Raw genomic sequence first — 26,557 nt, 5'->3', positions numbered from 1 at the left:
CCTCCTCAGTTTTTCACTTATTTCCTCCGGTTTGTGTTGCATTTTTTAATCTGTAGAAGCCCACTCATTTGACTTTGTCAATGCCTTTGAGGATTTTTGTATAATTGAATCAGCTTCCCTCTGTTAGCCTTCTGTGTTCAAGACTAAAAAGGTTGAGTTATTTTAGCCTCTGAGTGCTAGACATTCTTTTAGGCCAGGAAATGTATCTGTTGGCTTTTCTCTGGACCGATTCCAGAGCAGCACTTTTTTCTAACATGATCTAAATGAACTGTTATTAGCATGCTGTAAAACTTACAACAGTAAAACATAACATTTCTCTTGATTTAATTTAATCACTAAATTATATATCCTAACATTCTTGCTTGGCTATTTATTGAATCTCCACATTGTCTTGAGAAGCAGAGTGATATATCAACCCCTTTCACAGTAGTTTCTTCAGGCTTGCATTCCTTGTCCACTTTTTGCTATTTGCGTAAAAAAGTACGCATTTGTTCACATTACATTAAATCTATCTTGTGTTTTCTCAGTCTTGAATTTTGCCTCAGTCTTTTTAAATGTCTTTAACTGCTTCTGTTATGTGGACTTGACCCCCCTATTTTGGTATCATCTGAAGTCTTGACTAATTTATTAACTACACCAGAATCTAGATTTCTGAAGCGAAGCAGTCCTGATACATTTACTATCACTCTTAACATGAGAAAATTGCTTTCAGAATTAAAAAGCACACCCCAAAAAAGCTACTAGCTTCTTTAAGGGACTGACAAATGGTACGATTGTGAACGCCGCTTACTGGTCGTCCTCCGGCAGCATTTTGACTGGCATGGTCATGTCCTCGCAGTGCTTTCCATTGGGTATGATGCTCATCTCGGACTCAGCAGTCTCCATGGCTCCTGCTTGTACTTCCAACCCACTAAAGCCCAGGTTCCTTCCAACACCAAGAAGTGGGTGTTCTTACTTTTTCCTAGAGACTGTAACAAAGAAACAGTAATTAATAACAGTGCCACCCTGCTCACCAACTGGTATACACTATACCACAGGCTGGTTCCCAGTGAGTGTTTGGTTTCCTTTGACCATCCTGTTAATCTACAACCACACCCTGAACAATGCAATATAATGTGTGCTGCGCAGCAGTATTTACAGAAGGTGTTTCTTCAGTCTGTCAATGGCAATTGTTACGTTCCTCAGCTGTTCTCATGTTGATGTATTTGCGTAAGTTCTCAGTTCTTTCCATTTCCCATTTCATACAGTTACTTTTATTGTAAGAATGAATAATGGCAAGTATTTCCTGTTGCTATTCATGCCAAAGGCTGTCCAAGCACTTCACACACAGGACACACTTCCATTGATACAGCAAATCAGTAGAGAAAGTCCATCACCAAGACGGAATGAAGGATGAACTTTACTATGACAACAAAGACCACCAGTAAGGCTGTCTTGTTCCCAAGTGGAAATTTAGCAAGGACACAACACAGTTGGCACCCTTTCTCTTATGTACAGTGCCATGCAATATTTAATAGCTAACACTCATGACCTAGGTTTATCATATGGCGCAATGTGTCCTTGTCACAATAATGAAGCATTGGTTTTGAAATTGTGGTCCTAAAGGATTAGTGCCACCTACAGGTTTACAGGTTAGACACCTATAGTCCTCATCCCAGGACTGACCATGGTCTGGATACATTGCGGTAAGCTGCACCATTATCACATGTGGAAGTTTAGCAAACCTAACAAGATAGTCTCATTGTTCTTAAACGTTGTATAAGAAACAAACAGCATAGTTCTAATATGATGTGTAAAGACAGGGCTATGTTTTGGATGGAGTCAAAATTACATTAGTAGTATCAATCGATGACAAGGCAATAAAGTCCCTGCAATGAATGAGTTGAAAGTTCACCCTTTATATTTTTTAATAATTAAAAATCAAACTCCAAAACACAAAAAAGCACACACAAAAATAAAGAACAGTGCTACCAAAGAAATGTGGCAATGTTAATATGTAAATAGTTTTACGATACAGCACATGGTAGTTCTTTTAAGTACTGAACTGAATCAAACCAATTTGATTAAACTTTCAGAAATGAAAATCAGAATGAATAATACTGTCAAGTACATTTAAGAAATGGGATAGCCATTACTATATATATGGATACTGTAATTGTGTGAGTTTACCCGTTTTGTTTCATTGTGTTCAGTTTTGCCACCATTCGGTACACTGGTGACACAGATGATAAATATTCTATCTTTAAGTCACATTACAATTACAATAAAAGAAGGACTAGTATCATGGTAAAAAAACATGCAAGGTAAAAAAGTGTTCTACTGCCCCAAACCATTTAAATCTGTTTACACAAATAGACAAAGACTCCAATAGCAAGTGAGACATTAGATAACTTAAAAATACCAGTTCCCTCAGCTTTTACTTCATCGGAGATGTCCACCATAGATCAAACCCAGGAACAGGCAGCAGAGGAATACACAGGGTCTGTCTCTTGCGTCAACAAGTTGCTCTTTGCTAATCGATCTGACAACTGATTTTTTTCTTCTTTTGAAAAAAACACAAGTGGTGTCGACATTTGGATATTAAAGCTTTAGGAATCGCTTTCCACGGTTTCCATTCTCATGAATTGGACACACCATTGCATCCCAACCTCTATTCTTCCTTCTCAGTCCAAAAAATCTGCTGGCTAATGACACGCACTTCCAGGTTTCCTGAAGGTGTCCCAGCTAATTTATAAAAGGACTGTCTTGATTGCCCATTCCAATTGCAGCAAAAGGGTAATTTGATTGAGTTCCTCCATAAACAAGTGGACTCTGAACCAGCAGGACCCTGCGAGATGAAAAGCTGCAGAACCAGCTCTGACCAGCTCAGAACTAGTTCTGGCCATTGCTGGCCTCTCTTTGTGCTTCAGTTTTGTTTTCCTCTTTTAATTAGGAAGGACTTAACATAAAGCCAGCATTCTCAGTGCTTTAAACCTTTTCCTGGCACAGTCCTCAGGTTCCCTCCAACGTCTCCTTTTAAATGTGTAGCTGTTTTTAAAATTATTATTATACATCAAACAGCCAGGGAGGTGAAGCAGCGATGGTACATCTGAAAACCCTGCCGCGTTTCCTTCACTCCCCCCTGTTACCGGTTCCCCAGGCCCCGTTATGTGCCTTACTGCACAGTTAGGGCCTTCTGTTCGCCTGGCTAAAACTGGGCAACGTGGATGGGCAGCAAAAACACCACACACAATGGCGCACGTTGTGTCGTTTCCTGGGAACTGCCAGGGAAACAGTGGAGCTATTATATCAGCAGCATTATACTGCTGGGCCCCCTTGGCTGGTGCTTGCAGAGCCACTCGAGGCCTGAAAAGGTAATTCATTTTTGCCTAATTGAAAAGACGGCAACCTTAAATCCAGCTCCCACCAGGACCTCAGCTCACGCAGCACACGCTGGGACAGCAAAGCTAGGCTCCCTCCCTTGTGGACTGGGCCACCCAGCCCTCCCCGAGCTTCCCCAACTCACAGGCAAAGACAGATAGCTGACTAATTCAGGCTTGGAAAAACGTGAGGTCTTGGCAGGACTAGAGGCTCTCTCTATCAAGCAGGCCTCAGGCCTGGTGGACACAGACGACAACCTCCTAGACAATGTGAGAGGTAAGTGTGTACGCTCACAGTGCAGCCATCAGCAAGGCGACAAATATACAGTATGTCAGCGCGATCACTCTAAAGGGACCTATGATCAACGGTACGGGAGTTCTATTGCTTTCCAATACCAAAACTTGCTCCGCCATCTGCCTGCAGAAGATAAACCAAAGCTACCTGTGCTGGAAAACATACTTCCGTAAAAAGGAACCTATGTGCAGCAGAAAAGATTTGGCATGAAGAAAAGATTCAATCTCTGTAAAAGGACAGTGGAGGAGGACAGAGGGACCTAGAGAACCATGTCCCTGTCCTCCTATATGGCTTCTGTGTAGCCCTCTGTCGTGTTGATTTATTACTACTACTGTATATTTAGACTGCCAGAAATAAATACAAAAACAGTGTTATTAAAAGATCAGGGTCTAGGGGTGGGTATTTATATAAAGCTGTTTATTTATATGGCCCTTTTTTTTACAAATGTCCTGGCAGCCAGACTGGTCACAGGACCAGCTCTTAGCTAGGTGAGAGCTGGGTAGGTCAGGGTTGTAGCAGTTTCTGCAAGACCAGTTCCAGTGGACTTTTCAACCCTCATGCTTTTCAACCCAGTAAAACTGGGGACAATACATTTCTAATTCCCCCTCTGATTTCCAGCTGATAGGATGTCGTGCGTTCTTGTCATGAGATCTATACTGTGAAAACAGAGCATATGTTCAGTTCGCCACCCTATTAACAGGCAAAGTAACAAAGTGAGTTGAAGAAAGAACAACAGTTTTAATTGTGGTGAACTGAGAGTCAGCAGAGCTTTCTAAAACATTTATTTTATTTATAATTCAGTTTATTTATAATAAACTGAAAGTCTATTGTTAAAGTGCAGTAATGATATAATCATCAGTTTTATTACAGTAATACTGCAATAATCAATTTAGAATGCAATAGATTTATAGCTTTTGCAGTTAACACTTCCTTTCAGGGTACATCTCAATACCAAGGAGCAAAATGGATTCCTTGTTCTCCAGTAACTAGAATGTATAAGCAACAGAAATTGAAGGTCTAGCCTCCTTCTACACTGTAATCTACTGTAGACGGGGTTCATTAGGCTTCATTGTCTACAAAAAGCAATCATGTGCAGGCAGGAATGTTTCATTTTTACTTATCTGTTCTGCTATTGAAACACAATAAAAATTTAACTCTGTAGCTCTAGCAATCTGAGATGTCTTCCCTCAAAGACACAGACTCTGTATATGAAATTTCATTGTATCAAGAACACAACAGCACATTCTCCAACAAGATGCTACACTAAGTACCAAGATTTAACCAGGTTAATTTAGGAATTGAAAACACATTATGGCTTTGTCACCGTGAATATGGTATACGTTTAGCAATTTTACTAAAAAGCTATTTAATGGGGACGGGGATTTCTGGAAATATCTGAAATAGTACCCTTATAAGGACTGAAGGCTTTTAAACGGCTATTCATGAAAGATTTCATACATACGTACTACCACCTATTCATCATTTTGCAAGGTACTGATTATCCTAATACAGATGTCATTGACAGATTACCAGGCTTTTCCTTTTTAACACTTTCCCATTTTTACAGTCTTTTTTACAAGCCAATTGGCTACTGTGAAATTAAATAAGGGAACAAAAGTGTGTTTCTTTTTCAGGGTGAACTATAATTACATAAAGCTGCTAAATAAGATGGTCAGTGTTATGCTTATTTCCGCAGCTGCCTTTCTAGCATTATGTAAGATAAACCAAAATGGCAGTGGTGTCCATTTATTTTACTTGTGTGCTGCTGTGTCAAGGGGCTTTCTCCTGTTGTGGGCAGCTGCTACACCGTGATTGGAACAGAAGGCAAATGTCCCCAGGGGTCCAGCACTAACAACAGCACAAAAGCAATGGGTTACATAACAGAGAACGGGTTCCTTTTCTATGTGGATGCAAATCAATTCCCAGTTCCCCCCACAAGTGTTATGCTGTGGTTGTTTGCTCCACTCCAAACCCCCGACTCTTTTGTAAATGAAAACAGCCCAAGCCGGATGCCCTTGTACATTTCGACTTTTGAAATTAAGAGAGCTGAGCACAGGAGACAGGTTCATTTGGTGAGTCTAATCCAGGCCTAATGCGATTGTGCTGGTTTCAGCATGAAGTGAATATTAATTTAGCCAGACGTATAATCACTCATGCCTCACAGCCCCTACAATATCGCCCCTTGCTCCTTAAAGAACCTCTAGCTGAAATGAGCAGAGATACACAGTGTTTTGTTCCTGATTACACTGTCACATCGGTGACTACAGGAATAATCTGCCTGCATTACACCATAGGATGTGATCAAGGCTTCCAGTCTCTAAGCTTCATTAAGTGTACCACAATATCCTGGGCATTTGATAAGTTAAAGGGGCTCTAGTTTATCATTAGGGATGAAGGATTAGCTAAGCCCTGCAGCAAAACAAGCGTCACTGCCTCTCACATCATAAAAAGGACTATTTTTTGCAGGTTTCCATGGAAAGCTCAGCTGTGGTATTTTTTGTTTGCCAGAGAAATGTTGAGCTGACAATTCCTGTGATGGCAATACTTTTTGTCACCCAGGGCTGGGAGACACAGGTGAACTAGGAACTGTAAGCAGGAAAAAGTAGAAAAAATCAAACTGCTGGTCCGGTGCTCCACAGAGAAATAACACAGAAGATGCAGCTACAGAGGCTTACGGAAATTGGAGGGAAAGGAATCTTAAGATGATGTGCTCATCCTCTCAGCTCAGGAGGTGGGATAAAGAAATACAGGGAAGGAAATTAACAGTACTGCGCAGGGGAGGTTGTCTAGATCTCACAAAGCTGAGTAACAGAACCTTCTCTCATCCTTAGTGCTGATTCATTCAATTCGTTTTCAATGCAGGAAGTGGAATAGAAAGATTAAAAGATTACAGATTGCTCCATTTACTGATGAGCTGCCAATAGACACATAATAGACAAGAAAGGCTCATGCAAAGATTTCCTGCAGATAGCAAAATGGCTGAGACTGGGATCTGTATGCGTTTATATTACAAAACTAACGAGCAGGGAAGATTTTGTGGAGAAGCAAATTAGGATAAACAATGACTGTGTCTCGTCAGGGTCCCATATGTTATTAAAATAATGTTAGCATATTGTCATTTTAGAAAAAAGGGTGTTTTCATAAATTACCTGATAAAAAAACTTTAGAAATGTACAAAAGCTTCGAAAAAGCTATGTTTTCTACAAAAACAATTGTAAAAACAATTATAGACAAGCTATATTCAAGTGGTGCCCACATTTTGAAACAATCACTGGTTTATTGTGGAATAGAGTTTATTCTAGAGTGGATAGATAAGGTGCAAGACTGTCCCTTGTGCTTATAAAAGAAAATCTCCAGATCTTGGCTTCCTGGGATGCTCTGAGGAATGATATATACTTGAGATATGGCAAGTGTTCTTTCCAAACTTCAGCATTCCAACAGATATGAGATTAACCTTCAAATAACCTTGGTGTTCTACAAGCATTGAAAATTGTATTAATCTTTCCGAATGTGCTCAGAAGGCAGCATGTTGTGCAAATGTGAGATTTTGTTACAGGCAATTTTGCTCTCAGTGGGGAATGTCACGTACATTTGTACATATTTATTCACAACACGAAAATGGTTAGGTTAGTCAGTTAAAAGGAACAGATGGTCCTGATTGAATACTTTATATGTAAGGGTTATTATATGTTCCATAACTACTAATATTGATGGGTGAAAATAATTGATCTATAAAACTAAAAATCAACACGTACAGTCTATAATAGAACACATACATATGAAAGAGGCAACAGTACCTTCTTTAAACAACACGAATAAATATTTCAGTAATTAAAACACATATTTGGTTGATATATTATCTGTATCTTTTGACTACAATCCATTATTAATTCTAGAAAAAAAAAATTTTCATTCATCCACCCCATCAGAAAGCCTCATGTTCCTAGTAAAGGCAGTAGTAACCCAGAGTCTAGCCTGAAAGCACAGGGCACAGGGCAGTACTACACCTCTCTGGACAGGACAGAAAGGTGGGAGGAAACTGGTCTTGGACAGCCAAGACATGAATTGAACCCAGGATCTGAGAGCTGTGTATCTTCGGCTACGGACACTCTACCTGAAAGGATTACATTTTCTTAGTATCATAGGACCACCCATACAGTGTTTAAAAAAACATTACACAAAAGCAGAACTGCTGTTTAGTCATGTGATTGTCACTCTGTTTTCTTAAAGAGATTTGATTTTTCTAAACAGCTGTATAATTAGATTGGTTCTGTCTGCACTAAAGGTCACAGGGACACCTCCTATGATGTACTTGGTAATTGGTCTGTTCAAGGAATAGCAGGTGTCTGCAGTATCTGAAATGGCAGGCATGTGATCACCTTTATGAATCATTTAAAACTGCCCTTCTGTTTGCAATGTTTTGGTATTAAAGTAATGCACACACAAGATACAAACAACACAATAACATTTACAAATTATTATTTTCAATCAGTGATTTCTTAGATCCCTTCATTTTATATATATCCTATCCCTCTGGATCCCTAGCACTGACCACCATAATGCATTTAAAAGTGGACATCTATATGAGGGCAAGTAGGACTGTTTGCAAACATTGAATATCTTTCACAGGTATGCCTGTCCAATAAACCCACTAAAGGAGAATAACTTAACAATAGTTAAGTTAACAATAACAATTGTTAACAATACTTAAGTATTTAACAACACTATAATTTTGAGAATTTAACAATACTAATTTAACAAACTTAACAACAGTTAAGTTTCTTTAACAATAGTTAAGTTAAGTCTGAAAAAGGTACAACAGCGACTGCACGTTCTGCAGTGCTTAAACAAAATGCAGTATGAGGAAGCAGTTCATCATGAACTTTTACCACAGCAGCACAGAAAGTATCTTCACCAGTGGTATCACTGTGTGGTACAGCAATTCTACCATACATGATAAAGACTCACTACAAAGGGGTGTGGCAGCGGCACAGAGGATTATACTATGCGATTTACCATCAATTGGAGAGATTCACACCATCCACTGTCTCAGTGAAGACCAATCCATCATTCAGGATCCCAACCATCCCGGCCACAAACTGTTCTCCCCCCTGCGCTCTGGCAAGTGCTACTGCAATATTAAAGCAAGGACCACTAGTCTCAAGAACAGCGTCTATTCCACTGCAGTACTCATTCTCAACAGCTACCTGCAATGCCTCAGACTCAATACACATCTGCACTATACACTTTTTGCATGGTCTACCATGTTGTTGTTTTTTCTCACTACAACTTATTTATTGTCCCACAACATATTTATTGTTCCTGTTGTTCTTATTTATTATGTTTGTAATGTCTACATTGTGTTGTGATGTCTATTGTACTGTATATGTCCCTAGAGATCAGTGCAAATAAGAATTCCAATGTACATGTACATATGGCAATAAACTCCTCTACTACTACTACAGTTGTGCATCCAAATAAATACGCCTAACAGACTTAGCCTTGTAGATTTAAAAATGAAAGTTAAATAGGTTAATCAGCTTGAAAATACTTCTTCTTTCCGTAAAATTAAAAGTCCCTTGAGTGCTTAATACCTTTTCTTGACTGTCTTTTGTATACCTCATGGTCACATAAGTTGGTGGTCATCTTCTGGACATTTTCAGCCTGATAAGTGTTTTAGGCATCTGGTGTCTTCTCAGATTGAGCTGTTATCTAAGTAGATACCACTACAGCTGTGAAAGTACCTCCTCTATCTAGCTATGTTGGCCTTACTGGTTTCTGAGGTGAAGGAAGTTCCTTCATATAAAAAATGGTAATAATTTAGGCATTGAAAGACCTCTAACATTTATATTGTTGACCTCTATTAATATTGTACATTCATGCAATAAAAAACAAATTTTGCAAGTGAACAGGTAAAGGTTTATTCCATGCTGAAAGGAAAAGAAAAGAGACAATTTTTTTCTTTTCCTTTCATCATGGAATAAAGCTTTACCTGTTTCTTTGCAGCCTATGTACTGTATGCTGACGAAGCTAACTTCTTAAATTACTGCAATTATTGCATTATTTAATGTTAAATGCTATTTCCAAATGTATGTACAGTTAACATCTTAGACATTTTTGTGACAGATAAATCAACATAAAATCTTCTCACAACTGCAAGTTGCAGGTAAAACCTGAGATATTTTAATCTGTGGCTTTTTTTCTTGCATTCGTAAATGTCTAGCTTTTGTCATTCTGACAAGCGTTGAATCCCCTGGAGCAGACTAGTGAGGCAGCTCATTCTGAGTCACTGAAAATTCAGTTTATTTATGGAGCTAAAGGTACACAGTGTCACTTAAACTAAGTTTCAAAATACAGTACAGATATTCCTGAATATATAAAGGTAGCAGACACAAAATAGAAACGCCCGTGTAAATGAGGGAAACCAAGATTATTGAATGAGCGATTCTAGACGTGTGGCTCATTTATTAATTAAACAAATACAGTCCCGGTATGCTTAGGGTTATGCATAAAAAACCTGGACAGGCCTGGGTTCCTATTATTATGGCTAGCATAACAAGAGGAGATCTCAGGGACTTTGAAAGAGGGGTTATTATTGAGCTGCATTTGGCAGAAGCTTCAGTGACCAAGACAGCTCATCTGGTTGATGTGTCACGAGTAACAATGTCTAACATGATGTCAGCAGGGAGCTCCCAGGGGAAGACATCATCTGCAAAGGACAACAGTGGACAGAGGTGCATTCTCCAGGATCAGGATCAGTGCATTAATTCAAGCTACAAAGCAAATATTTTGACTGCAAATATCCACTTCAGGGGTAAGCAACCACAATTGCTCCACAGAGCAGAAAATAGTAGTTTGGTTGCAGTGTACAACCTGCTCACAACATCAAAAATGTCTAATAAAGGAGAAATGTGATATGGTCAGATAAATCATCCTTCACCATGAACGTGACAAACAGGCAAGTGCATGTGTGATGCCCATCCAAAGAATTCCAGCCCTGAATGTTTGGTTCAAAGAGAAGAGAGTATTTTCATCTTCTTGACATGGTTTGTACTTATTCCCTTTGAAGGCAAGGTCAATGCTAATTGCTTATTAACAGTACTGAGTGATCTTCACCTCATGTTGCAGCACTTCTTTCTTCTCTGAAAGGGTCTCTTCCAGGATGATTGCCGCCATTGACAGAGAATGTGTAGTTGCCCATTGGTCTGAGCTTGATGCTGAGGTTCACTCACCAGATCTGAATCCAGCTGAGAATTAATTAGATATTCTGGAACAATGTTTGAGACAGTGTGCTAACCAAGCAGGAGCTGATTGATCTTCTCATGGAACAATGATGCTACATCCTTCCTACAATATACCACTCTTAGACTCTATGCCTTTATGCATACAGACCATAATGGCCTCACAAGGTGGGAAAATGTCTTATTAAGTGACTTGACACCAGTGTTTCCCTTTTTTGTCCACTAGCAGCACTGATTTTATCTTTCATTCATCAGCAAGCTCCGGAGCTCTCTATTTTCATTACTGATTCAATTATAGTACTTAATTTACATTTAAAGATATGCTTCTTATCACTTAATTGAAATGGAACACATTTCTACAAAATTCTTTGGCCTACTTATTTAATCTAAATAACACTAATATTCCTTCCCCTAACATATGAGAAATTAAAAACAAACCATGCAGTTAAAATATAGTGTAGCTATTGTCTAAATAACAAACTACTAGTCTTCTTTAAAACTCAAAACTTCCTTTATTGGCCTTTGCAAATTGTCACAGATAATGCATTAATAACCTGCCAAATTACGAAAAAAAAATAAGCGAAACAGATCTCTACACGCAGAAATACCAGGTGTTTCCCCTCTTTTTTAGCGTTTCTTTTTTTCCTACTTTCTGTCTTGCAGTGCTTGAAAATGCTTTTGGCTATTACAGGCTTTAATTCACTAAAATAAATGACCATGAACCTTTCACACACAAAGTTAAAAGTAAAATTACAACATCCAAAAAGTAAAATTACAACATCCTCTGGCACAATTTTTTTTTTTTATCACTCGTAAATTTCTGGAGTGAGCAAAAGTTAAAGTTAGGCACTGGTCCATCATGTCCAGGAAAAGAGGACTCGTGCTTTTGCACATCTGTTTCTTGGGTCACCCACGGGCAACAAGGTGGGCTACGATCTGCTGCTCCTATGCCATGACTTGAGATCATGCAATTACTTCTTTCACCAGCTGGTCGACAAACTGTTTACAAGTCTTTGCCAGTAATTCTACTACCAGGGCTTCTTCCTGGTTGGAAGGTAGGGGTTGGCAACTCCTAGAAACTTCTAAGCTGGTAATGAAGGTAGTCTTTATCCAAGTAGGAAATGTGCTGATGTCAATGAGGTTTGGCAACATCACTCTGAAAAAACAGCTCAGAATTCAGAATGGTCTCTACTTCAGACAGAACTGGGCCAAGGCCTTAAAAGAGAAGAGATACCCTTTACAATATGTTTCATAGGTCTCTATAGTCTGCCAAATCTCTCGCAGAATACACCACCATAATGCTTGCTACACTACAAGTGTGTCCTTTTCAGATAATCTTCCTTGCTGTCCACAGCTCTTACAGATTCAGATCAGTTGTCTTGAAGAACACATCATCTTGCACAGTCCACTCTCTGATCTGGTTTTAAGTTCTGGATTATAGGGCATCACGGACTCAAGAGGAAAGGGCATCGCAGTCCAGGGGAGAGGCTGGCGCACTCCAGAATGTTTTGCCAGGACAGATACAGGGAAAATCCAGGCAGACAGGGACACAGGAATGAGGCGGGGAGGACTCTGCTCATTCTGCTTGGAAGGCTAACTGGCGGTTACACGGATGCAGGTGACACAATGCCGGTTTGCCAAGGAGAAGCTAAGCAGATCTTAAACAATCTGGAGCATTTGATGCAGTATGACTTCTCATGATAGCCAGGTGCTCTGAGTATCTTGTGTCCCTGGCACTCTGTTCAAAACAGGCAGGACGGTGGAGGTGTGGCCCGTGGCATGTTACACTTGCAATATGGTGGACACAACAGTAGCTGCAACACTCCCAGCCCCTTTACATCAAAGTGGACATAACAAGTTTAGGACTGGTCGTGTCTTGCCAAATTCTATAGATGGGGGATCAGTGCAAGCCCTCTTTGTTCCTGTGGGATGGAGCAAATTTGGCAGCACATCCTAGACTGCACATCCTAGTGGACCAGAAGCTATCGGTTGGCTCTGGCACTTTGCACTCACTAATAAATTGGTCTGAAAACATCAATAATATAGGTGCATTCTACCAAAGTTTCTTTTTTTGTCCAAAGAAGATTGATAAAGTCCTTGTGTCCCAAACAAACAGATGCATCTTCCTAACTTTTTCTGTTTTGCTTTTCAGATTGCAACTGCCAGCTCAAAGCAGTTCTCTGACTTGTGGACTAGCATGTACCAAAATATGGCTGCTGTCTCTAGGCCTTGAGGAATCTGTGCACTGTGTAGCTGTAGATGCCATGCCGAGTCGCTCTGTGCTCTGTGTACTTTGTTCTGAAGGAATGTAATGAGTTCTTGCACACTCCTTTCATCATCTGTTTCTTAAAAAGTCATCAGCACCTACATTCTCCTGGTGGTCAGGATCACTTTGCATTGTTACTCTTCTAAGTTGAAAAGCAGCTTTACTGAAAGGGACTGGTTACTGCCCGATTCTGTTTCATCTGATCCACGTGTTCCTCCATCTCTTCTTCAACTTTCTGGCCCCTCTGCCAACAATTGTGTGGCTATCATCTAGATAATGACCAACAAATGGTTCTTTTATTGTTCTTTACAAACTATCACAGCTATAATGCTTAACAATGTATTATAAACTTAACATAAAAAAGGAACAAAAAGAAGCTGTGTGCATATAACAAAAAATACATGTTTTCTTTGTTGGGCTTTTATCCTTCATTCTTTTGCCATTTTCTGTGCTTGAGTTTGCTTTAGTGCAGAGGCCTTATTGAAGTCCTTCTGTTATTATAAGGTCCTTATGATAGAACAGGACTACTCAGCTTGCAGGCCTTCTTACGTATTCATTTGAAATACTTTGATACAACCAGCGCCTTAATCGCTCTATTGATCCTGGTAATCATCAATTAATAAAGAAAGCTTTTGATGGCAAAATTCTGTAATGAAGCAGATTAGAAGTGGTGCTGGTTGAGTAGCTGTGATTTAGAATCTGTGCCTTTGAAACCGAATCTTAAAGAAACGGTCGAACAGCAAGCTCCAGCAACACAACAGAGCAAAAGGGTTAAGACAAGCCAAGGCAAAGAGCCCTGTTCTGTTGTGTATTTTATTAAAAACAGATTATGGAGCTAGACAGCAGAATAAAACCGCATGCTAAAAGTAGTCAAGTAACTAGGGCAGAGTTTTTTTCAGATGCTTTATTATATCTTCTTACATAACAGGTGTTCATCACGATACCAGCTGCTGCTGATGGCTTGGAAATTCAAACCCGGCTGACAAGTTTCTATCTACATCGGGAGCTTTATCTCCAAGTAATGAGTGCCCGCTCTGTTCTGATGACGACAGATGCAGGAGGTGGGATAGCAGGGAAGTGTCAGTAATTTTCCACTTTTGTATCGGACTGGCACCGATGACTAACACTGGCAGGCAGACGGATCGATGTATTGTAGTGGACATTTGAAGCTAAAAGTGAACTTCTCAAATGTTTCTGCTGTGTATGACTTTGAAAGTTCCCATTGGTTTGGGTTAGTAAACACAATCTGCTTATTAGTAGCAACGCAGCACCTGGAACCACTGCTTCCAGTCCAAAATGATGAATTTGTGAAGTGTAGAGCATGCAGAATCCACTGTGTTCTAAGTAGATTGTTTCTGCTGTAGAAGTACTGTACTGTAATACTTCTCCAATATAGTTCAAGTAGTTAACTGGGTCAGCATGCGCAGGCAGCAAAGGAACAAGTAAAGGTTTATTCCATGCTGAAAAGAAAAAAGCCTTCACAGCCAAAACATAGTGGTTCTTTTCTTCTGCCTTTTGCAAGATATACTGAATATAATACTTCTATATATATACTATACTGTTTCTATCAGGTCAACCGTCATAAGAATATTTTTATAGTAACAACTCAAACTATAATTTTTGTATTTTAAAATAATTACACCTTTACACTCATACGAAACATGTCGGAGCATTGCACTCTGTCTGCTTGGCTTTCATTTTTTAACATACTTCTCCCTGCTGACCCTGGCCTCACTTTACACAACCTCCACTGCATGAACGAACACTATCCTCTTTCATGCACTGCACCTCTGCTGTGCACAACTGTCCACCAGCTCTTTAAACACAGCAGGGCTGAAGTTTATTTATTTCTTTGGGAGTAGATACAACCTTGTAGAGTGCATGCCCCCACCCCTTCAGCTACAGCTGATATCGGACAGCTGTGTGTCCTATCACTTTTCTCAGTTCAGGCTTCGTGCCTTGATACACCTCTGTGGACACAGATGTTTTAAGTGTTTGTAGGCGTACGGGCCAGGTTTTGTTCACTCTCAGAACAGTGCCTCAAATGGAAAAATTCAGGCTCTGACCAACGACAATGCCCCCAGCAAGCTACACACAGTAATCCGCTGGAAGCAGGTTCCTAGAATGCCTGATGAGGATCAGATAGGGGGGCAGGAAGCAAAAATAGAATCAGAAGTTGAAAAAACTTTTTTTTCCACTGAGAAACTGGCAAGTTTCTCACATCTGCACAACCTAATAGCTCCCGCCAAACTTTAACACTACTAATAAAACTGAATAAGAAATAACAGTTACCTTTGTTACCCTATTTGTTCCTCCAAATCTGATTCTAAGTCAGTTTATTATAAAACCAAGGTATTCCAAAGAAGAAAATCCTATACCAACAAAACCTAATTGTTCTGAGTTTTCGCAAAGGAGGGGTACAACCTCTAGATCAGAGGTCTCTAACCCTGGTCCAGGAGAGAGCACCTATCCCGTAAGTAAGAGGTCACTCTAATTCATCTGTTTCTAAACAATGAGAACACTTGTAATTACTCAATGAAGCAAGTCATGCACTTATTTAAAGGAAACCTAGTTCGTGAAGAATAATAATTTTTGTCCAAAATGATGTCATTTACTTTAACAATTCACCTTTTATTGGTTGTTGGACCAAAGTAAGGTCATTGTATAATCACATATTCCAAAACATCTCTGTAACTCCACACTGCCAAACGTCAAAATCAATCCTTGCACTGCAGCCTGGTGAGCCAGAAAAGGTGTTGTTGCCAGTACAGTACTAAGGAGAGGTACTTGTACAGCCATGGGACAAAAACCAAAGCTTTGGGTTTTCAACAAATACACAATAACAAGCTTTAGGGCTTAAACTAACTAAAACAGATGTGTTCCACTGTTATTAGATGTACAATACTTCAAATACATAACCTGTTGAGATGATGTGTTCTACTGGATTCATCTCTAGCTCCACCACAAGCTTTGTTTTTATCTAACAAAAACAACTTCACCGTGTACCAGCGGAATTTGAAAAATATACTTTTTTGTTTTAAAAAGACTACTTTATTTTCCCCACTTTTGAGAATGTCAGATTCTGGCCCCAGAGGTTGGCTGCTTCTGTTTTGCACATAGAAGGAGAACATTTACTTAGAAGCCACGTGCTGGTGACGGAGCATCCTCACATCGCTCTATCAGGAGCAAAAACAGAATGGCAGCCTCCCAGCAAGCAGTGCACTCGCCACTCAGGCCAGGCCAGGCAGTGCCAGTTTCTCATTCCCTGTAACAAAGGGGAAGTGGTCATTTCCTGCTCCCCCTCCACCTCAGCGGCAAGAAGGAGCCATCACGAGATCATGCCCAGCTGTGCTTCTGCTCCCCTGCTGGTACATCCCAACCGAGGTGACGCAGTCGAGCTCAGGAGCGTTGCCTCTGCAGACCTCTAAAAACACCGAATCCACTGAAGAGAGGTTCTGCGCTCTGAAGTCATCCCAAATAAGCACACACGACTGCCAGTCTTTAACTGGAATATTAATCATCTGTTATTGGCATCATCTTGGGTGGCATTTTGTCAGAAAAACATTGGAGTGCCTTTACAAGCACAGGCCCTGCACCTCTTTAACTACCATTAATAATCCCATCACTGTGGAAAAGAGAAAGGGAAAGCTGACAACTGTGGAATGACTTACCAGAGAGTTCCCAGATGTCCAAAAGAGAAATTCTTGAATTTTAAAAGTCATACATACTACACCTCTCTTTTTGTCATGGGTTCTGTCTGGAATGTCTTGAAGAGTGAAAACTCTTCATTGATAAAGGTGAAAAATTATTAAGAGGCAGTTTTTACATTTCTAAACTCAACTTTATGAATTGAGAAGGACTACAGGTCAAATCATATTAATTCCATATCATATTATTAAAAGGCCAGGCAGCATGGTGGCACAGTGGCTAGTTTTACTGCCTCTTGGGGCCCTGGGTTAAATTCCTAGGGTGTTATCTGTGTGGAGTTTGCATGTTCTCCCTGTGTTTGCTTAAGTTTTCTCATGGTACTCTGGTTTCATCCCACAGTCCAAACAAATACTGGTAGGTTCATTGCGTGTGTGTGTGTGCATGATTGTGCCTGTGTGTCCTGCAATAGACTGGCAGTGTATCCTGCCTTGTGCCCACTTCTTGCTGGGATAGCCTCTAAATTGGTTAGTTCAACTAAATCACTTTGCTGGCAAATGCAAAAAAAAAAGTACCATCCATACTCTTTAACAATTTGGTTTACAGTAAACTATAAAATGCCATGAAACATTTCACAAGATTTTAAACATGAGCAAGATGTTTAGCTCCAGCTCAGGCAGGGCCTTGTTAAGATATTCCCCTAATTAATCCTTTACCAAGCGTAAGCAGAAAATCCTGGAGATCTGGCCACCCACAAGAGGATAAAAAGGATTACTGACATTTTTTAGTATGAAAAGCTTAAAAAACTTTCTGAATTATGTTTTTTACGTCCACAATCATGGATCTGATGGACGCTGACTAAACCACTCTGTCACACTGACTCACAGCAGAGAAGTCTGATCCTTGTGAGGTCCAGTTTTTGTAAGAATAAAATGCAGTTTTTCTGCACTCAATTCATTCTGACTTTCACTGTAGCTCTAGATTTTGAAGTAGCACTAGGGTTGCTAACAGTTTTGCATACCAACTTAATTTGTACACACCAACTCACTATATTATCCAACCTGTGTGTTATATTCATACAGAAATTCTTTACAACTTCAATCTAGTGTAGTAAGATGTATTTGAGAAGCAACCACACTGAGTGTGGATAAAAAAAGTCCTTTACTTTTTACTGTAGTCCTAAATGCCTTGAAATGCTCGTGTACTGTAGTGGTAAGTGATTAGGCAGTGAAATGCCAATGTGACACTTTATAATCTCTCTGTGGAATCTAAAAGATGTCCCCATATTCAGTAAAGCATTGAGGTTTCTTAATATAATCTTGCATTTTCAGAAAATCTGCATGCTTGTTTTCTTTTTTCCACATTCAAGGACTGTGCTTTAACAAAATCGTGGAAACAGTACAAAAACTTTCCCTAAATTCTAACTCAATATGAGTCATAAAAGGTCTGTTTGAACATGTAATGTTTAAAAAGATTAAAAAGATCAAAATACTGCAAATTCCAGAAAGTATGTTATGGGCAAAAAAACACTGAACCACAAGCCGTGAGGAAGCAGAAAAGAACGCTGAGAAAGTAATAATTTTTGGTTGTTTGTGCAAAGGGATGTGAAAAGGAATTTACACTTCTCTTCATACATCTTTTTCTGTGCTACTGTGAAATAAGCATTCAAAGTCCCTCCAAGTAAAGGTTCTCAGATTCAACCTACCTATTCAAAGTCCAGACCTTTACAGGATTTATAAAGTGAGCATCATTTCATTAAGTTTTAAATACTGTATGAATACCTGCCACATCATATTCATATACTGTATCATCAACCAGAGTATTAAGATCCTGTGTCATTTGTGGGACCACAGATTTTTAATAGATTAAGAAGCACAAAAAACATCCAATGGTTGAAGGATGTACATTAAAAAAAGATTAGGGCTGTTACCCTGGCATCCTGACCAAATTTCCCCTGGCTTTTACCAATCGTGGCCTCCTATTAATCCCCAACTATGAACTGGCTTCATCATTCTTTTTCTCCTCCACACTGATAGCTGATGTGTGGTGATCATTCCTACACAATATGACTGATTATTATTATTATTATTATTATTATTATTATTATTATTATTATTATTATTATTATTATTATTATTATTATTATTGTATGCAGCCTTATCCCTGAATATTTAACACCTCCTGCACTGGATATAAGTAGTTAAGATGTTATGATACAGGATAATGTTCAGCTGTCCTTAAAATAGACATTTAGACAACAATCCTAAATCAATCATGAAAATGAAATGAAATAATTTCAATGTTTTCTGTTCCTCTTTATAATAAAATTGCTTCTTTCATACTAAGCACACCTCTAACAAACACAGTTTCTTTTTAAGTCACTTTTAAAGTTTTAAAGAATAAGAGTTTTCTCATTTTAGAATGACTGAATTTTAGAATATACTGCAGGGATTTCCAAGGGTAGTACGGTACAATGGTAAGACAGTTAACACGGCTGACTCACAGCGCTTGAGTCCTGGGTTCAATTCCAGACTGATGGGATTCCCTTCTGTGTGGAACTTGCATGTTCTCTCTGCGAACATGAGGGCTGATTTTGCCTGATGGTGTGGTTTCCTCCCATTTTTTCAAATACATTCTCATTAGGTTACCTAGTGTTTCTAAATTGTTCCTTTGTGTGGGTGTCCTCTGTTGGACTGATATTCCAGTCAGGCTGTTGTACTGCTTTCTGCTCTGCACGTCTGTGATAGGCCCTGGGTTTCCTGGACTCTTGCCAGGAATAAATCCAAACAAATATGCTCATGGTTTTCCATCTGATTGTTATCTACAAGGTCTACATTAATATTGCACTCTCTGTGTTACTGCGAAACAGAACTTGAGCTGTAAGACACAAAGTCACTCAAAGCTATTAATTTTTTTAAATGTTACACATAAACAGCACAATACGGGCAGCATGTGACACATGAGACGCAATGACTATCTGGAGTCAAGACCTAGTTAATACAATATTCATTTGCCAGCTGGAATGTATATAGGAGGAATTGTAAAACCAACTCTATTTGAACTGCATGCCTAAGACGTTTGCATTAATGGCCTGATCCTAATTAGTTATACCACTAATCAGATATATACATGTCTAAGCCCCTGGCTGCCAGGGCTTTTATAGTTAAGTCAAGCAATCGGCTACTACACATAATCCTTGAGTGACTTAAAAATGGCTTGTTGACTGTCACACAGAAAAAGAACCTTCCATGTGTCCAAGTCAACACTCACTGGACCAATATACAGTACCTCTATTTTCAGAAATCATACCATACGCCAATTCAGAAATGACCTCAGGTCTTCACTCCAAGTGTAAACTGACCAGCAGAAAAGATAATTTCATGTAACTGTTGAACAATCGTGCGCATCTCGAGATTATTCCAATAATTGGCACTGATGGTCCTTGTGTGGTGCTTTTTGCTGAGTTTTTATATTTGACTCTTGAGCCAACACTGATAATAGATCCATTGCTATACTGGGCTCCTGTCAAATGATTTGGAAAAGATAAAAGCTTAATTAAATGTTTAGCACTACAACATACTGTACAACAAGCATTTGTACAAACACAGGGAGACTAATAACACCATATATATGTGTGATATCCACAGCTTGTGCATATCACACCCTACCAGGTAAATGCACAAGATGTGATCCTGACTTGCTGTTTTCCTATCAGGTAAATAGCTTGGACTGATGTGCTTAATAAGTCAGACGTGTCTCTGGGTGCTGGAACAAATTTAAACCCTGCCTGGGATAATGGCAACATATTGCTTTCAGCAGCATCTCCAGGCTGTCTGACAGAGTTGAAGTCTCCTCTTTTAAGATAAGCAATAAACCTTGACACCCACAGCAAAAAGGTTCAAGTTGGCCCTGATGGAGTTAAAATTAACATTGAAACACTATTTTGAACTCTGCCAGAGGTGAATTAACACCAGACGGTTTGCTGTGCTATAGGGTCAAAACTAATTAAGATCTTACAGTACCGTAAAAAAGTTTCCCAATTAAACAGTGCTGAAATAAAAAGGGCACTGTTCTCCCATAAACATGGCACTGATTTACTTGTAGTATTTTTGTGAGGCATTTCAGCACTTTTCTGTAAACTCTGCAACTGCATTTTGTTCTATGACCTGAAAAGAGTTCAGTAATCTGTCTTGTGGGTGTGCCAGTTTAGGTCAGTGTCACCTGTTATGCGAAAACACTCGAAAAAAACTCTAGAGACAACATCCCATTTGACAAACAAAAAGGTTTTTATTTGGTTCTTCCGTATATCTTTATATTATAGTCGAATTTTTCTTCCTTCCTGAAATAATTACAAAGTGATACCTTCTGAGATGATTAGGAATAAAGTGCTAGTTATTTTTGAATTGCTTTTAAATGCCTTTCAGCCGTATAGTAATAAATGCTACACAAAAATCTAAAGTCATATTAGAGTGCTGCACTACTCATATTCATTTAAGCAATTGTGTCATTTTACTTTCAGAGTGCCCAGAAGCTATGATGTTTTGGGATTATACTCTTAATACACAGTCTTGTTCACTACTGTCAAGGCTAGTCAAATATTCCTTCCAGGAATTAATATGCTGGTTGATGAAAAATTGGGATTAGGGATAAAAGTGGTAAGTTTTTTGGTGTTAATTTTACTTAATAGTAGGACGCAAGTGTGCTTACAGGAGAGTAAAACAAGAAAACACATGAGCCTGCACAAAATAAAGAGTACAGTGCTAGAACATGCATACATTTATTCCCACATCCCTCTCGTTGTTATACATAGTAAACGCAATATACTGCAATATTGAGACACGTACAGTACATGCAAAGATGAGCACAGTTCTTGTAGAAATGCAGCTGTACGTCTTCGAAGAACACACGAGGCTTGCATTCACGTAACACAAAAGAAAACGAACGCGTTAGCATTTATTCTATGTAGATTATATAAAAGTTACGAAAAAATGAAATGTCCCCAGTCATAATCAGACTCTGGAAAAACTGTGACACAAATAGCATTGTAAAAAATAAATTTAATCTTACATTTAAATTCTCAGTCTGGTATTTTACTAATGAAATCTCAGTACTTCGGCTGTTTGTAAAAAAAAAGCCTTTATCATTAAATAAACAGCAATTAAATCATCTGAGCCAAGATGCAGAAATAAAGAGGATACAAATCCTGTCAGTCTAATAAGATGCTCGCTTTTAGTTGACATGTATCGAATATGAAAAACGCGCTTGACAACAACTTTTGCCTCTTGCAGTCAGTGCGCTGTCTCCTACAATAAAGAAATTCCGTTATTACGCATGCATGCCCCGCGATGTCAAATCAAATAGACAAAAAAGTATCTAACCGTACACTCTTGTTAATTTCTGAGGAGCTGCGAGGACATGGCACAGTTACTGCGGTTTCCAAAGCATAGCATTCTATAAAAATACTGCCATAGCAGCAATATGAATTTAATTGATCAGCACTAAACAAAGCAAAATGACCACTATTCAGCAATTGAGTATCGTTACATTAACTATGAAATCATCTTGTATTATATGTGTATGTACTAATACCCTGCTACAGTTCTAAGTACTGTAATATTTTACAGCCTCTAGAAGTTAGGCTTTAATTTCCTGGCAACACCACTAGAATATATCATATCATTTCAGTGAGATTATCTCACCTAATTTCACGGTAAATTCGCCAAGAACGGTACCACCAACCAAACCACAAACCAAGTTCATAGCACCGGAGAAAATAGAGACTGATCGGACAGTGTAAGAGAAACCACTTGTTACACTTGGCGTATTATTTTCAGTATTTTTCGAGCGCATATCATATTGCCTTTTTACTAAAAATACATTTAAAGTATTTAAAAAGGATCGGTTACTGCCAGCGTTCCCCGGACGTCTAACCGCTCATTCTGTTCTGTACAAGAAAGCTGGAGCCCTAAGACACTCCTGTCCTCAAGCAGAGGGGCCGAAAACGCAAGGGGAGGGGCGATGCACTAACGTCCCATCCAATCAGCGTTCGCCGTAGGAGTAGACAGGAGCAAAAAAATATCTTTGGAAAAATGATACACGGGGCGAATTCCACGTGGATCAGATTTCACCATAGAATCCAGATGGCTTCAGCGCATGGAAAAGAACAGACTGTTGAAGAGTTAATGGAAATATCATGTAGTTATACATTTCAAGTATAATAAGAATAACATACTGTATATACATAGAAAACTGGTTTTTAAAGCATCTAGCACCGATTTGGTCTCTTGGTGTCCCTAAACATCAACGAGCAAATAAACCAAAAAATAAGATCCTAAAACAAAGAAAGTCAAACTTAATAATTACAAATCGATAACACAAAGCCAGCCTTGTAAAGAAACCATTCGAGCATTCACCCTTTATTCCCACATAAACGAAATAATCCGATATGAAACAGACACGGAAAATTGAACTGTCCCTGAAGGTACAGAAATACAATCTGTACAGTACCTTCACCCGTTTCAGATCCACACCCAGTCTGGTTTAATTTCACGTGTCCAAAGTAATTTTGAAAAATAATAACCCACAAACGGAAACTAAAGTTTGTCTGTGCCCATTCACTTTACACCAGATTTACGAACCCCCCAGTTATGATCACGTAGTACCCTTGAGGATTTTACACAAAGGAGTTCACCAGAACTACCCAGAAATCACTTATGAAATCAATAAAAACCGATTCCAAATAGAAACACAGTGCCGTCCCTTCCGTCACAAGCTCAAATGAAAAGTTAATTTCAAAATTGAAAGCTATCTATCCAATTATACACGGAGAACTGTCAGGCGCATTATCAGGGACCGAGCACATGGCTGTGTCACTTGCACTCGGCATGAGCAAATCCATTTATTCACCTCACATAGACTAGGGTGTAGGTTCAAGACTCATTGAAATTAAATCTTTCCACCTTAATCAACGGGGACATGAAGCACAAGAACTGTGCTTGGTATAGAAGTAGTAACCAATCTCTTTTTATATGTGACTGGATTAATGGATTAATCTGGATCATCAAGGATTTCGACGATTTCACCAAAGTTTAAAAGAGTCTTTATATTTATCGTATACAGCAACATGATGTAACGAAATACTTTGTAGCACACCTTCCAGTCTCGGAGAATACATAACAGATCTTCAGAGTGCAATGCAAGTTATGACGGCTAGCTACAGTATATAGGTTAAGTAGCAAAGAAAGAAGCCTATTGTTGTAATATTGTAACAACAATAATAAAAAAATAAACATTCCGTAATTGTAGTTATTATAGAATAAATGCGTTATAAAAGCTCAGAATGAGTTAATTTCAGGATACCAAAATCCAAATCGCAAAATAAAAAAAAACATGTAAAAAGACTTTTGTTCAAGCCATGACACAACTCTTTCCACAGTTCTATAAGCCATTTCATTAAGTTAGTATCCTTACCAGTCTAAAGGAAATATGTCGCCACGCAGGATTTTAATAAATTCCCCGTTTGTTATTATTTTTTTACCTCTTCTTGTTCTTATCAGAGCCTTTAATGAATATGTTCCTCTCAAGCGGCACTTCAATCAACCCCGTTAGGACTTCTTTGCCGAGGCAATATAGTGTTTGAAAAGGGGTTTCAACAGTAAAACTAGGGTCGTGATCCGCCTCCCGGACTGGATCTCCAATCACTGGTCCCTCTTCCACAGAGCCACCCAGCCCGCGGAGAGACCGAGCGGTGTGGGGGAGCTAGTAGGGGGGAGCGGGGAGTAAAGAAAATTGTACAGCATGGAGTACGCAAGTGTATTTAAAGGCACATGCTGCCTGCTAATGAATTGCATGATTCAGACTCGACGTCCACGGGGATATTTAAATCATAAGTGAATACACTCTTCATCGCTGAATGTCATCGACTGCTGTCGACGGACAGCAGGGATACAATTGCGTTTTGTACTCTGCTGGATTGGGAAGAAGCGTTTTCTTTGGCGTTAATTCCAAGCAATATAATTGGGGATTGTACCGATTACATCTTTCATTATGTGTCAATATCTCAAGTTATGTTTCAGTGTATATGGCTTACTGATATAGCATTGGCAGCGGTAAATCCTTCTTTAAAGGAAACTATAAAATAATGTCGCACAAAACGGGTAGCATCGCCTACATACACCGTACATTAATCCTCCTAGGATTTCTCATTTGTCTCTAAAGTGGTGCTTCTAGTGCCGTGATGGTCATCACGCAACGAACAACAGCACATTTTTGAAGGCGCTATAGTAGAAGTTCTTAATTTTATCCAGCCTGCGTGTCAAAGCAAAGATAAACCACAGGAGTCAAGCGGCAAATATTACTTGTAGCCTATTGTTACAGATCGCTTTTGTGATTAATGTTTTCCGAAGTCTTCTCTTGTGCTTGGGGACAACTGGAATGTTAGGATATACAACGGTTTTAAAGAAAGAAATGCGGTTTGCCAAGTTGTATTAAAAACTACACCAGTGAAATTATGCAAGAACTATGAATGTATGTAAAGAAGCGGACTACATAGCGCTGCAATATAGTGAAACTATATTTAAATATAACACATTCCGATGAAATCATGCTTCACAAAGCGTGAAACGTTTAAAACAAAATTGAAAAAGTCATATGGCACAATACCACACAATACACAATAAAACAGATGTGTGTCCTAGGTCAGCCAAGACACGCAACATAAGCCAAATCATAAATCACTCGCGAGATCCTTAAAATATTAACCACGTGTTAGCGGCATATTTTCCGCAACAGTACATCTTTGTGAATACAGTCTGCCATGAAAAACTAATACACTTTACTGCTGGCCCCTCTTTTTTTTTTACCAAATCCGCTTGACAGATTATTCACAGTAACTCCCTGTTAAAGGTGAAATAGCCAGTTGAAACTGCTTGAGTCGAGCTGACACAAAGATGCTAAGGGGATATTTATTTTCCCGTGCTTGCCCTTAAGGCTGTTGAACACACATTAAGTTTTCTAGGACGCTCGTAGCCTGTGGTACACGGGGAGTGACTCATGAAAAACGGCACATCCACAGCTCAGTAACGTCACACAGCTTGCTTGTGATGAAGGATTGGAAAGATAAGGTTGCAGATACAGCAATGCTGATTCCTCTGTTTACTGTACACCACAGTCCCAGGTAAATGGCTCTCCTCTGTCTGCCAGCCTTGCACAAATACCACTATGACCCTACTAACTCGGGAGTCCAGTTCCTAAGGCAATGCAAATGAAATTGATGAAGCACATGGGAAACTCAGCTATCAATCGCCATGTTCCAGAGTGCTCACCACTCCGTTGTTGCCTCAGACAAACAGAATGGTGCACTGTTGTGGCTTTTTAGTTCAGCTCAGGCATGAATGACTCTGACCAGCTCTTTCTAGTTTCCATTCGATGAACTGTACAACTTTTCCCTGCATTTCAGGTGTTTTAATGAAATCTAGAATTCCCACATCAGGATGCCAGTACTAGGGATGGGTGCTGCAGAACTACGGTGAAAGCACATTACAGTATTAATATCACATTTTTACCATGTGAATAAAATAAACATTTTTATACATATACAATATTTATTTTTAAAACTTATTTCAGTCATGTCCATTAGACATTTCAGGTCCAGTGCCATAATCAATAGTGGTACCCATATAGATAGACTACAAAAGACATTTGTCCTAGACATAAAGCAAGGTAACTATCGGTACTGGTAGTCCATAAACTT

The 26,557-nt window shown here is 39.1% G+C and overlaps 1 protein-coding gene across 4 annotated transcripts in view; it reads right to left on the bottom strand.

The window, feature by feature from the left end:
- Positions 1–24,555, bottom strand: part of LOC148661918 (sodium-coupled neutral amino acid transporter 3-like) — a 60,408-nt gene extending 35,853 nt beyond the window's left edge. For 2 of the 4 annotated variants that reach the window (XR_015939643.1, XM_088636415.1), the window contains exons 1-2: positions 24,277–24,555; positions 791–968 (exon numbers count right to left, since the gene is read on the bottom strand). Coding sequence is in view for 3 of the 4 variants with exons in the window: in XM_088636415.1 (XP_088492541.1) it covers positions 791–885 (95 nt within the window). In the remaining variant the exon portion in view is untranslated. Of the gene's footprint in view, positions 1–790; positions 969–2,401; positions 2,425–24,276 lie in introns of those variants that run through there. The other 2 variants (XM_088636416.1, XM_088636417.1) reach the window with 2 other exon arrangements.
- Positions 24,556–26,557: the final 2,002 nt, after the last annotated feature.

Source organism: Lepisosteus platostomus, chromosome 6, assembly GCF_059453375.1.
Source record: "Lepisosteus platostomus isolate fLepPlt1 chromosome 6, fLepPlt1.hap1, whole genome shotgun sequence".
NCBI classification, from domain to species: Eukaryota; Metazoa; Chordata; class Actinopteri; order Semionotiformes; family Lepisosteidae; genus Lepisosteus; species Lepisosteus platostomus.
The sequence above is the reverse complement of the archived record's forward strand: the minus strand, read 5'-3'. Positions and strand labels throughout refer to the sequence as shown.